Here is a 13,916-nt window from a genome sequence, read left to right as displayed (position 1 = left end):
TTTAATTTTATCCGTTCAAAATTGTGGTTTGGAAAAAAGACAATGTAAAGATCAATAATTTTTAGACAAATTTTTGAATGAATTCTACATTAAACCTTCGTCTGACAGATGAAGTCAGCCAAAGCTTTTTCGCTTTTACTATAAGTTTAGTATATTATTAATTTATCTATCAAGTTAAAGTTCCATGCAGCTTTCAACATTTTTTTTGGCTTGCAATCCATGTAACAAAATCTATTTTACACCCAATTCAGAAGAAGGTTAAATTTTTCGCACCATTTTTTCAGTCACTGTGCTACTTGCAAAACACTTTTTGCTTTTATACCGGAGTGTAATGTCTAAACTGACGTCTTGGACGTTTCGAATTGCTAGCCAGACAGATGGTGGTAATCTGAAGGGGAATACAACATTGTGGTTTATGTTGAGCCGTCAGCTCGCGCTAGCAGTTCAACATAAACTACATGCGATCATCAGTTATTTCATTTGAGTCTAAATTTGTGAAAATCGGATTTGTTATCACTGAGAGAAACAAGCGGGTTCCGTTTCGCAGTTTTCGTTCACTCCTTTTGGTTCTTCGGGAACGGGGAACTGGGAACCGGTATAGCCGTGTGACCAGCAACTATCATAACCTACAAATAGAATCTAATTGAGCCAAATTTAAAAAAGATTTTTTCCGTTTTCTATATCGTCACTCTAAATGACGGTTTGCAATTTTTAACACACTTTATCCTGTAACTTCGGATTTGGAAAATTATTCGAATGAAATTCAATAGCGTTCAATGGGAAAGTTCTGTCATCTTTGAGGAAATCAAGTGTATGTTTTTGCCACACACACACATACACAGACATTTTGCGATAACGTTTCAAACGTCGGTTTTCACAGGCAGAAACTTCGAAAGCACAAACATTCTCTTAAATTTGATCAACACCAATATATATTTATGCAAGAAACAACTGCTGCAACTGCTAGGTGCCTTATTTAGGTTTAGATAAATGAAGATTTCTCTCTTTCTACCGAGTTCTACTGAGAACATACTAAAAATATATTGTGTCTAGAACAAAGTTATCAGCGTTTTATAAAAGATGGCGCCACCAGCAGATTTCGGCAGGTGTCATGCGTTTTGTTGAAAGATTTTTTTTAACACTGCCAGAGCATCTTAACAGTTCGGCTGAAAAGTTCGTATCGTTTAATAGAAACACACATTTTTTTGCCAAAATTCGTTTTTATTATTCAACATAATTGCCATCAAAGGAGATACAGCGATTATAGCGATCTTCCAACTTTTCGATACCATTTTTGTAGTACGATTTGTCTTTTGCCTCAAAATAGGCCTTAGTTTCAGCGATTACCTCTTCATTGCTTCTAAATTTTTTACCAGCGAGCATTCTCTTGAGGTCTGAGAACAGGAAAAAGTCACTGGGGGGCAAATCTGGAGAATACGGTGGATGAGGGAGCAATTCGAAGCCCAATTCGTTCAATTTCAGCATGGTTTTCATCGACTTGCGACATTGTGATTGTGAGCTCACGCGGCACCCATTTTGCACAAAGCTTTCTCATATCCAAATATTCATGAATAATATGTCCAACACGTTCCTTTGATATCTTTAGGGTGTCAGCTATCTCGATCAACTTCACTTTACGGTCATTGAAAATCATTTTGTGGATTTTTTTCACGTTTTCATCGGTAACAGCCTCTTTTGGACGTCCACTGCGTTCATCGTCTTCGGTGCTCATATGACCAGTTTTGCAAACCACTTACGAATTGTTGCTTCGCCCGGTGCAGAGTCTGGATAACACTCATCAAGCCATTTTTTGGTATCGGCGGCACTTTGTTCCATCAAAAAGTAGTGTTTCATCAACACACGAAATTCCTTTTTTTCCATTTTTTTCACAATAACAAAAGTAGCTTCACTCAAAATGCAATATCTCACAAAGTAATAATCTGACAGCTGTCAAATTTATACACGTATCTTTTGAAGGTTGGTACTAACTGAAAATGGTATGGATTTAATTCTAGTGGCGCCCTCTCATAGAATCGATACGAACTTTTCAGCCGATCTGTTATATTATTATACGTGTTTATTAAAGCCCGGGTTGGCGGTCTAATGCATAGAGCACAGGTCTTACACGCCAGTGGTCGTATGTTCGAACCCCGACCTGGGAGGATTCTAAGTGTCAGTAGGATCGTAGTACTAGCCATGCAATGATCCTGTATGCCATGAATCGGCTGCGAAGTCTGTTGAAACAGGAAGGCCAAATTCCACTACAGGAATGTAATGCCAAAACTTTTTTTTTTTATTAAAGCCGACTTTGATCGTAAGGTCACGGGCACTGTCAACAACATTTTATCACTAGTTTTGCGTATTTCTATGGGTGTCAAAAGTGGCGATTATGACGATTCAGAGGACCAAACATTTTTGAAGGCCAGATATTAAAGGTTTAGCATTTTTATCTTTTTGGTGTGTATTAGCACTGTTGACTGTTGACAAAAAGTACATTTGCCATAATAATTCTAAACTCGAAAAAATGCAATACCGAGAGAGGTAAGGCGGTCAAGTGTTTCGAGAAAGTCGCATTCGACAGCTAAGCGGGCTAAACACGCTCCGTATAATAGCACGTATTCTAGCGTGTGTAATTTTTCAACTGCTTCAAATTTCAAAAAATCTTTTCGCTCACGTCTTTTGTACATATCTTAGCCGTGACCCCCTTAACACACGAAATTGTTTTAAATTCATTTTTTTCAGAAATGATAGTAGCTTCACTTCTGACAAATCTAACTATCAAGACATTTCACACACATATGAATTTGGCAAAGATAGCGTCATCTATGTGTCAGTCGGGTCAGGGTCATTTCGCAGAAAGCCATTTCGCCGAAAGGGTCATTTCGCCGAATCCTGAAATCGTCCTAAAATCGTAATTGGAGTTGATTTAAAATAAAGACTAATGAAAGATGATAGCGTTAACGCTCAGTTTGTTGACTTACAATTGTACTTCTTGAATAAAGATTGATTCGTGAACCTCAGAACGAAGTTCCCAAGAAAACTTGTTGACTATTAGCTACTAAGCATCAAAGCAATTGCATAGGTGTATTTACCAGGCAAATGTATGTGGTATTTTCCGTTTATTAAGTAGAAATGAAAAATATCTAATGCGGCTACGGCACATCGTTTTGGTTCATGTGCTGTCCGACCTCGCTACCGCAAAGCAAAGAAACCTAGCTTTGAGTAGACCTGGCAAACGAGGCGGTTACAGGTTTGTATGCAAGAGGCCGCCGCTTCTTGGCTTCGGTTATGTGGCTGCGCCACATCAGTTATACAGCAAACATTACATACAGGAGACATAACCCTTTCGGCGAAATGACCCTTTCGGCGAAATGGCATTCGGCGAAACGACTTTCGGCGAAATGGCTTTCGGTGAAATGACCCGCTCCCGTGTCAGTCGGAGTAGTAATTTTATAATTTCAAATTTACTCTTAGCGATTATGAGTAATTCCGCCTACAAAGGGGTCGTCAATCACAAGGAAGAGTCATTTGTGGGGGAATGAATTGGGATGCAAAGTTTACCATTTTCTACGGGGGGAGGGGATTTTTTTGAAAGTCTGCCTAATCTCATACTTATTCTCTTGATTTTGATTTTGGAACCCAATTACAGCATTGTTGAACTATTTAGAGGGGGGGGGGGGGGGGTGTCGTTCCTAAACGATGAAAAAATCATCATTTTTACGATTTTTTTCCAGAATTATCGTTCAACAAAATAATTTTAAATGTTTTGCAAGATAAAAAGCATCATTCGAACAACATTTTGTAATTTTTTCGTGGAAAAATATTGAGAAATAAGTCTGTGAAGAGGTATTTTTGAGGACGCTTCTTAAAAATCATGATTTGCGGTGTCCACAGTATCTCAGTGCAGATTAATCAGAGTTGAACAAATGAACGCAGTATAGGTAGAGAAGAAGTTTTTCTAGACTCCAACCTTTCTGTATGATTTTTTAAATTTTTTTTTAAAATTTTTGGTGGTTGTTTAAAATGAAAACTACGATTTTTCACGAAAAAATCCGCCATTTTGTAGCTGTTAAACCTCCCCAAAGGAAAGGATAACGTTGGGGTCTGGTTTTTTTATATGTAGAAAATGTGTGCAAAATTCACGGACTTTCAAAACCTCCTCTCGAGAAAAGTGCGTTTAAAGTTTTCTGTCTATAAAATTAATGGTAATAATAATTTACTCCAGGGAGCCCTTAGGGTCTAACATTTTCAAAAAATCATATTTTCTTTATAATTTATTGTAATAAAACATTTTAAGAACGTTCGGTCAAGTTTTGAAGTCAATCGAAGTAGAAATCTTGGGACTGTGTGACGAGCTCTTTTTACTTTGCAGAATTAGATAGTCATAGATAAAGGTCCATAACTTCCAGAGTTTCGTTCCAATAGGCTTGAAAATTTCACAGAATATACTTTAAATGTGTGCAAAATTCACGGACTTTCAAAACCTCCTATCGAGAAAAATGTATTTAAAGTTTTTTGTCTATAAAATTAATGGTAATAATAATTTACTGCAGGGAGCCCTTAGGGTCTAACATTTTCCAAAAATCCTATTTTTTCTTTTATAATTTATTATAATAAAACATTTCAAGAACGTTTTGTCAAGTTTTGAAGTCAATCGAAGTAGAAATCTTGGGCCTGTGCGACGAGTTCTTTTTTCTTCGCAGAATGAGATATTCATAGATGAAGGTCTATAACTTCCAGAGTTTCGTTCCAATTGGCTTGAAAATTTCATAGAATATTCTTTAAATGTTTTACCATAAGACAATAGAAAGAAAATAATAAATGGTTTTTCAAAAGTGTTAGCCCCTACCCGCCCCTTAAAGAAGACAGGAAATATATCAGATATTTTGTTTCAACGGTTTTTCAGAAAAAAATCCTCAAAATAGACTTTGAAAACCCCCGTCACAGCTTACCCCCATAATTTATCATTGTTGCTTGATGAAAAAAAAAAATACTGCAGCTCATGTTTACATGTTTACAAGTAATAAATTAGATTTTTAACCTCGATATGTGACAATGGATGGAACATGGATACATCACTTCACAATCGGAATCAAAATGATCATCATCTAAATGGACTGTAGCCGGTGAACCACGTTCGAAGCGTCGATGAATAGAACCGATTTTTGGAAAATAAAATGTTTTTCTTAGTAATAACACGACTCTTTGAGTGATGTGTAAGTTATGACAGCGGATTAACTATGAAGTATACTATAGTCCATTAAATAGCTGTAGGTTTATCTCGAATCACTTTTAGCAGTTGGTGAAAAGTATTTAACAAAAACTAAAAAGCGTCAGCCTATACCGCTTTTTTAGAGCCAAAATAAGCCATGATGCGTTTTTGTTCGTTCGAGTAAGCGCTTCAAAATGAACTGCTAAGTTGAACTAACAGCTCAAATTGCACTGCTATCCACTGACAAGTCGAAGACGAAGAAACTATTGGTTAGACTAATTGACGTTTTGAATGGTGAAAAGCGATAATAAAGGAACACGACAACGGTATCCTTATTCATCTCAGCTCCATTAGTCATTGCATATATGAAAACGTGTTTAATCCACCTAGCAGTGAGATGATACCTATTTTTATCAATCCGCATGTGTTTTTTGCATGAATATTCTTCGGTGTTTATGTTTTCATGACATTATTTTAATGACCCTCGTTTTAAGCGACAATTTGAGATTTTAATCACTCATTACTCTGTAATGTCGAAACTGCAAATCGGATCGAATTTGAATCTAGAAGTGTGATAATCGATTAAACATGCCATGATATGTAAGTTCCACTCTAGAGTTTACGGTAATTTAAGGTACTTCCAGAGCCGGTATTCAGGAACCAGCATAACCCAAACCGATTCGTATGGCCATATGACGAATAAATTACAACAGTTTTGAGTTCAACTTTGAAGCTTTTCGGGATTGTCATCTTCTATATCGGTTTGAATTTTAAAAATTCATCATCATGTAATTCGAGAATCGGAAGTCATAATTGGATAAAATAATTAATTTTTGTATATAAGTTTGTTTTAATTAAAATTTTTGTTTCTGAAATTTGATTAGGCTTTTTTTGAGAAAACGATTGAGCTTTGAGAAACGATTTTATACTGGAACCGGAATTCTAAAAGCGGTATGGCCGAAGTCAGATAAATTCACCTGAGTAGCTGTACACTTTACATTTGTTTCAAAACATTTGAAAATCAGTTAAGACATCTTTGAGAGATCATAGCACGAATTAAATTTTTAGGTACCTTCTGATCGACAACTGAATACCACTAAAACTGAAAAAAGTTAATTTTTTTATCGACTATCCAAATCTGCTAACCCGATAAACCTGATTAAATTATGTGGAATAGACATTTTTATACAATCCCCGAAACCGGAAGTTGGATCTGACTGAAAAGCAAGATGTTTTATAGAACTTTGAAACTTTTCATTTGAATCTTAGATGATTCTTAGATTTCATTTGCATCTTAGATCGGTTCAGCCATCTTCAAGAAAAATGAGTTACACAATTTTGATTTCGTTTCACATATCATCCTGTAGTTCCGAAACCAGAGGTCGGAACCAAACATAATGCAGGAACTTTGTTTGGGAGCATACGACTTTTCGTATGAATCTGAATTTGTAGAAAAGAAATTTTCCGAGAAAATTAATTGAAGTTATTTGTCACACACGCATTTGCTGATCTCGACGAACTGATTCGAATGGTATATGGATGTTATGTTGTTCCAGCATTTATTGCTGTAAGTAGTTTAAAACAAAATAATTAAAAAAAATTCTGCCATCATCTGGTTTATATATGTCATATTCGAACGATTATGTTGCCAAAAACGAGCCGTGCCAAAATCGGTCCGAGGTTAAATGTCATGAAAAAGAATGCTGTACACAATCCTTTTGGTTCTTAGAAACAATTGTATGTAACAGTATAAAAAATCGTGTTTTTCGTTGCTCCCAAGCATTTCTTTGTCATACAGCGCTCAAAACTCCTACTGCTGGAATAGGGGGAAAAGTCGCTTACAGAAAAATTTCGATATCTCCGTTAAAAATGGACGGATTTTAACAATCTATGGCTTGTTGGATAGGTATTACCGTGCGGAATCTAAGTCTGAAAACATATTCTGTTTTCAAGGTCAATTGTGACAGATACTGTCAAAAAACTGAAAATTTTGACATAAAACTTTGTATAACTCAAAAAGTAAACATCCGATCTCAAAACCATTCAATAGCGTTTTGGGTGACGGGGAGACCTTTCATTTGCGACTAGTTTGATGAAAATCGGTCCAGCCATCTCTGAGATCTCGACCTCTTAGTTGACAACACACATACGGACACACACACATACACACACACACACACACACAGACATTTGCTCAGTTCGTCGAGCTGAATCGATTGGTATATGTCATTCGGCCCTCCGGGCCTCGGAAAAATTTTCGAAAGTTTGAGCGAATTCTATACCTATTTTTTATATATATAAAAATAGGTAAAACCGTTAGTTAGAGTTAGATCTGTTGTCTCCGGTCGATATATTGACTCTTAGAGTAAGAGGAACTTAGGAGCATTCGCTTAGAGTTTTTGCGTCGTTATAACAGTAGTGTCGATCATTTTTCGAACTACTTTTTCTGTGGTATTGCTTCCTAGATTCTGTATTCGATTTTGTCACTATTCATTGAAACATGCAAAGCAAAGTCCTGGCATTACATTCCTTCCGTGGAATTTGGCCTTTCTGTTTCAACAGACTTCGCAGCCGATTCTTAGTGTACAGAATCATTGCATGGCTAGTACTATGGATCCTACTGACACTAAGAATCTTTCCACGTCGGGGCTCGAACATACGACAACTGGCTTGTAAGACCAGCGCCCTATGCATTGAACCACCAACCCGGGCATTCATTGAAACATGGTGACTCTATTAATGAGATAACTATTTGTACAATATCCCTAGATAAAACTCAAACGGTATCGTTTTTTCTCGCACCGAACGAAAGACTGTGTCTCATCAATTGAGAAAAGTTTCACTAGAAAACTCAAACTCTCGAATCAAATAGTTCGTAAGTGAGTCAGAAGAAATTGTTCTACTTTCGAGAGATAACAACTGTTGATAGGCGAACTTCTGTTGCAGATGTAGTCACCTGGCAGTTTGACTCAATAAGACTTCAGTTGTTCTTGTTTCGTCAAATATTCTTTGTGCTCAAGACAAAGTTATCTTGAGTTACCCGTCAGGCAAATGAGAGCTGTCACGCTGACTGAATTTTGCTAAACAATTCATTATGGGAACGACTGCCAATCGATAACAGGTTTGTTGAAACTTTTAACGAACATTCCGGCTTTGTGTCGTACGAGCTAAACTTTTCCCAGTTTTTTGTATGTTTGGTTCCGCTTCAATACGGATTAGACTGCTGCCACAAAAGAAGAAGAAGACTCAACTCCTGTGGAAACGCACAAAGCATCGAAGCGGGTGGATGGTACCATTTCAGAAGTCATTTAATTAAAATTTCAATATGGTTACCTAGTTACCAGAGGGCAGTGATTGGGCTACGCAATAGTCGTTATTCATATGACACATATGGTAACAGCATTGGTCTGTGGGTGAGATTAGGAATTGAACAGTAAAGCTTTAAATGATCAATGATAGAAACAGATGCCGTTTGGATTTGCGGTTTTGATTTAATTTTTATATGTGCTGAAAGATAACCAAGCAAACAGAAGGTAAAATATGAAGAATGATGTGATTACTCATCTCATTAATTAGTAAAGTCATACAACGATTCCATCATATCTGAAGTAAACAAATCTCAATATTGTGTGGTTACGGCATGCATACACAGTGATAATTAGTAAAATTAAAATGACATGTAAATGAATCTTGAAACTACAATTTTATTTAAACGTTGAGGTCTTGGAATTCTAAAAGATGTATTTTAATATCAACGCATGTAATCTTGATACGAGATGAAATGTGGAATCATTCTGAATGGAAAAAAATTGCATAATTTTAACAGTGTAGGCTTTTTGGACTTGATACAGTACTAACATCCGGTAATCTTATTCCTTCCGCAGCTGCTATCAAAAGCTCCAGTCGTAACCAACAGCAACAGCTGTTCTGTCCACGACGTTTCGATGGGTGGACATGTTGGGATCCTCAGCCTGCAGGGACTGTTGCTGAGAGCTACTGTCCCAATTTCATCATTGGTTTCGATGCTAATCGATTAGCATACCGCGTGTGAGTATTTTCTGTTTCGACATTCAATTACCACCACTTTATTATGCACTGATAAACAATGTTATTTGTTTTATTTAACTTGCAGATGTCACAGCAACGGTTCCTGGTTTGTACATCCCGAGTCTGGCAGAGAGTGGTCCAACTACACAAACTGCGTTGACGTTGATGATATGCAGGTAAGTGATTCGAAGTTGCTGTTAATTAAAGCGTTCAGATCACCGATGAGGTCACAATAGACGCATCGGTCTGGATGGGATGCAGTTATCGATTCAATCTGGACGCTGGAATTGAATTGGGTCGCTTTCCGTCGCTGTGGTGGGCTTCAGGGAGTTGTCTGAACTAGTCATCGTACATTCGATATCCATTTGATGTACACTCGAGAAAATCATCGATAAAGGGGGTGGTAATGGTGCAGTCAGTACGACGACCTGGGTTCGAATCTTGCTCTTTTTCGTATAGGTTCAGATTTTCCTGATCGGAATAGATGCAAACGACCTCGAGGTAAAAACTTGTTACGACGCTGTTCAACATTGCGTTGCGATATCACAGAATGAATGCTTAACGTTTCAACGTTTATGTCGACAGGGACGGAAGAAGCGATGTTTTCGAGTATTACCAGTTAAAGTGGCAGATCCGAATGCTGCATACAATGAAAAGGGCGATAAAAAGAATAACAACATCGCAGTTGGTGGACTGTGTTTGGATCAGTATCGTTCCAAAAGGTACTCTACACTTCCAGTTTGCGATGGCACTGATTTATTCATCGTAAATCATAAATTGTTAACAAGATTGAATTCGATCGACTGGATTTGGTAAACGAAAGAAAGTTCCAAAATGTCTTTGATTTAGTCTTTTAGTTGAAGTGAAGCAGACAGAATGTATTAATAAATTATCAGATACTCGCTATCCTATATTTTTGGGAAGTATATTTCGGTTATTCGCTCGTTACCTTAAATGTCGACATCAAAGAAAGCAATTCAGAGCATACAAAAGTTCTGATAACGGCGTTATTCTATTTGCGGAATGTTATCGCTTGATACATTTGCTTTGTACCTTCAAGTTTCGCATGAATGATCTCGTTTGAGGATTGACTTAAAAATATTGACCTTTCAAGGGATGATAACATGATTATTATAGCTATCTACGTTTTTATCGTTTTTAATGTCTAAGAATAGTAGTCAATTTTTCAGCATTCAATTTACTTTCCTTTTCTAATTCTACCAAATAGTCTCTAAAAAGTTAGTTAGAAAAAGTTAGAAAATGATGATTTCCCATCAGGCATCGGTAAGTGGAGAGCTGCCGAACATTGCACCCTAAACCAGTAAACATGCACTACCATAACCCCTAAATAAATGACTGATTTCGAAAAAAAAACTATTTTAATTCTTCTGGTGGCAGTCCCGTAACAACACACTTATGCCAGTGCTTGATCCAATTCTCGAAACATTTTTTATGTTCAGAGCCATCTACGATTTTTCAATAATTTCATCTCGGGTGCAGAAATGCGTTCTGTCGAGCGATTTCTTGAGCCGACCGAATAGGAAAAAGTCGCAGGGAGCCAAATCAGGTGAATTCGGTGGTTACTGAATGGTATTCGTTTTGTTTCGGATAACGATGACATTGTGTGACGGTGCGTTATCGTGGTACAAGATCCACGAGTTGTTTGCCCACAAATCCGGTCATTTTCGGCGAATTGCTTCACGAAAACGTTTCATAACACCCAAATAATAGTCCTTGTTGACGGTCTGGTCTTGTGGAAGGCATTCATGACACATAACACCCTTGTAATCAATGAAAACTGTGAGCATCTTCTTTTTCGACTGAAAACGACATGGTTTTTTCGGTTGCGGCTCATTCGATGTACGCCATTACGTCTCCAGTAATTAACCATTTGATGAATGTTGGGTCAGAAAGTTGGCCTTGAAAGTCATGTCTTTTGCGACGTCAACGCAGTCCCTTTTTTGCATTAAATTCAGGACTTTCGGCACCAGCTTTGCAGCGATAAGTCTGAGGCCTAAATCATTAACCAAAATGTCTTGAACGAATCCAAAAGCAATGTCCAACTCTTCTGCCATCTCTTTAATAGTCAATTTGCGGTCTACGGTCATCCATTCTTTGATTTCAATGATGTTTTCGTCGGTTTGCGATGTCGATGCCTACTGCTTCTTTCATCATTAGTCACAGACTCACGGCCACTTCTGAAACGTTCGTGTCACTGATAAACGACTGATTTTTTCAGAGTATCGTTACCGAAACACTTTTCTAACATTTGCAATGTTGTCGCCCCATTGAAACCGTTTTTAACGCAAAATTTAATGCAAACTCGTTGTTGTAAATTCAATTCCTTTTTGAAAGTTGTACAAAATCGAGGACACGCACAATGTATTCAATACAGCGTAACTTTTACAAATGTCCAGGTAATAAGCTGAAAATTTGATAGAATATCAATGACAGATCAATGTCATTTAGGAGTTAGCCAAATTTTGTGCTAAGGGCACATAACCGTTTTTATTATTTTTACTAATACTTATCGAGTGACTGAGAGCGCCACATGGTGGTGATTCCGGGAACTTTTTGTTCCAGATAGTATCTAGTTCAAAGCATGCCTTTAGTACCTCTTATTTTATTGAAGCGCGTGTAAATATCAACTGAAAAAAAATCCGAATACGCTTTTTGGAATGAAGGATTGAAACAAAACGTTCTGTGTTAAAGGGATCCTTTATTTTTCTTATATCATATAGACCTACAGTCCGGATTCGACTTCCGAGTTTTTGTTGATTATCAAATCGCTTTCTTAGACAGCTAAAGCGATTTTAACAAACTTATACTTAAATTATATTATTATATTAAATATATATATATATATATATATATATATATATATATATATATATATATATATATATATATATATATATATATATATATATATATATATATATATATATATATAATCCCACATGATCCTGTTTCTGTGGTGAAACATGCTGTACAAAAACTAAAGGCTGAGTGACGTAACAGTGAAACAGAAAAAAATGGAATAAAATGGAAATAATATAAAATGCATTTAGCTATTGAAAAAAATTTAATGCACATAATATATTTCACAATACTACCAACTTTAAGTACAATTAAATAACTTCGTTTGTATTTTCCTGTTCATCCTTACTCTTCTAGTTCGGCTAACGACTGCATTTGAGGAAGGAGAGTGACTATGACGAAATCTAAATGTGTTGATAATCTATTATTTATATTTAAATTGGACTGTGTGTCAGCTATAGGAAATCACATTCGAAGTTAATATCAGATTGCTTCCTGAACTGTATTTAATTTCACAGTAGTTTAATTCGCGAAATGAATTCTCTATAATCAAATTCACGTTTTGAGTTGTTATTTTATGAACAATTCAAATGGTTAGCCTGTTCAAGCATTATTAAGTAAGTGGACTGTGCAGCACGTGAAAGGCATAGGTTAATGTTAGCGGTATCACATTTCGTTGCAAAACTTTTCCTTCTGTTTCAACAGCCGATTATTACAATTGTTTGCCTATTGCTACGATCCGGTGGATTGTTTAACACGTAAAACATACAAAATGAAAAATATTTGGATAATAGTTTGTTAGTAGGCTTGAAAAACAGGCAATGAGTGAGTTTGGGTTCCTGTCGAAGAAGTGAAGAGCAAATCCTACGCATAGCTTCATATAATGGAGCAACTACTTTCTCGAGAGGCATTATGCAGAATAAAATCATTAGCTAATCCTCTTATACCACAGCACTCTAATTTCATTGCAACAAGGTGTTGTTAAGAGCATCGAAAGCCGTTTTTAAATCTGGAAGGAGAGCATTGAATATATTTATTTTCCTGATATCGATAATCATGTCAACGATAATTACAGTCATAGCAATCACAGTTATACTACCATGTCTAAAAGAAGAAAGCTGTGAAATGAGGTAGTTGTATTTAGATTATTCACTGTGATCTTAATCTTAATCCTAATCTTAATCTTAATCCTCTGATTGAAAATTGTTGGTAGGTAAAAACACTTCTAAAGGAAAACAGATTGAAAAACTGACATGCGAATACTATATAATGAATACCGCGAAAATATCACCGCAGAGACGGGACTCGAGCCCGCAGCTTACTCCTATTCGGTGAAATTTTTTTTCTAGCTATACTACCTTGCATATGAAAACACATGAAGATACAGTGTAATTTACTAGAAGAACCGAGTATGCTTCGCTTTACTCGGCCGCCACAGCATTCAATTATAGTCCTACCTCTATGGAAACCCATCCAACAGAAAACAGAAAATCCATTCTAAAGAATAATTAAATTGCTTCATAGCTCAAACGAAAACAGTAATGTCATTGCTAGAGTGCCTAAAACCAGAGTGGCAATAGCTGTTCGTTTGAAAGACACGTTTTTGACAGTATGTTTTCAAAGGAGCGAACGACCTGTCAAATTTAATATAAAGCTAACGAAACTGCCAACATTTTGAATAAAATTTATAAAGTTGTTGGCAACACTGCGGATGACATATCGTCACTTTGGTTTTAGGCACTCTAGTCAATACTATCTAGAATTTTATTAGGGTCAGAAAATTGTTCCATGGAACTATGATTTTTTACTTATTTAGTACCACCACGGGTATTGTGTG

The 13,916-nt window shown here is 36.5% G+C and overlaps 1 protein-coding gene across 2 annotated transcripts in view; it reads left to right on the top strand.

Annotated features, from left to right (window-relative positions):
* The window catches only part of LOC131427870 (calcitonin gene-related peptide type 1 receptor), a 97,670-nt gene that overhangs the window by 45,208 nt on the left and 38,546 nt on the right, over positions 1 to 13,916 (top strand). For both annotated transcript variants that reach the window (XM_058591424.1, XM_058591423.1), the window contains 2 exons: positions 9,097 to 9,259; positions 9,345 to 9,435. In XM_058591424.1, the coding sequence (XP_058447407.1) occupies positions 9,097 to 9,259; positions 9,345 to 9,435 (254 nt within the window). The remainder of the gene's footprint in view (positions 1 to 9,096; positions 9,260 to 9,344; positions 9,436 to 13,916) is intronic.

Source organism: Malaya genurostris, chromosome 2 (genome assembly GCF_030247185.1).
Source record: "Malaya genurostris strain Urasoe2022 chromosome 2, Malgen_1.1, whole genome shotgun sequence".
Classification (NCBI taxonomy): Eukaryota; Metazoa; Arthropoda; class Insecta; order Diptera; family Culicidae; genus Malaya; species Malaya genurostris.
Note: the sequence above shows the minus strand (reverse complement) of the source record. Positions and strands in the feature narration are given on the sequence as shown.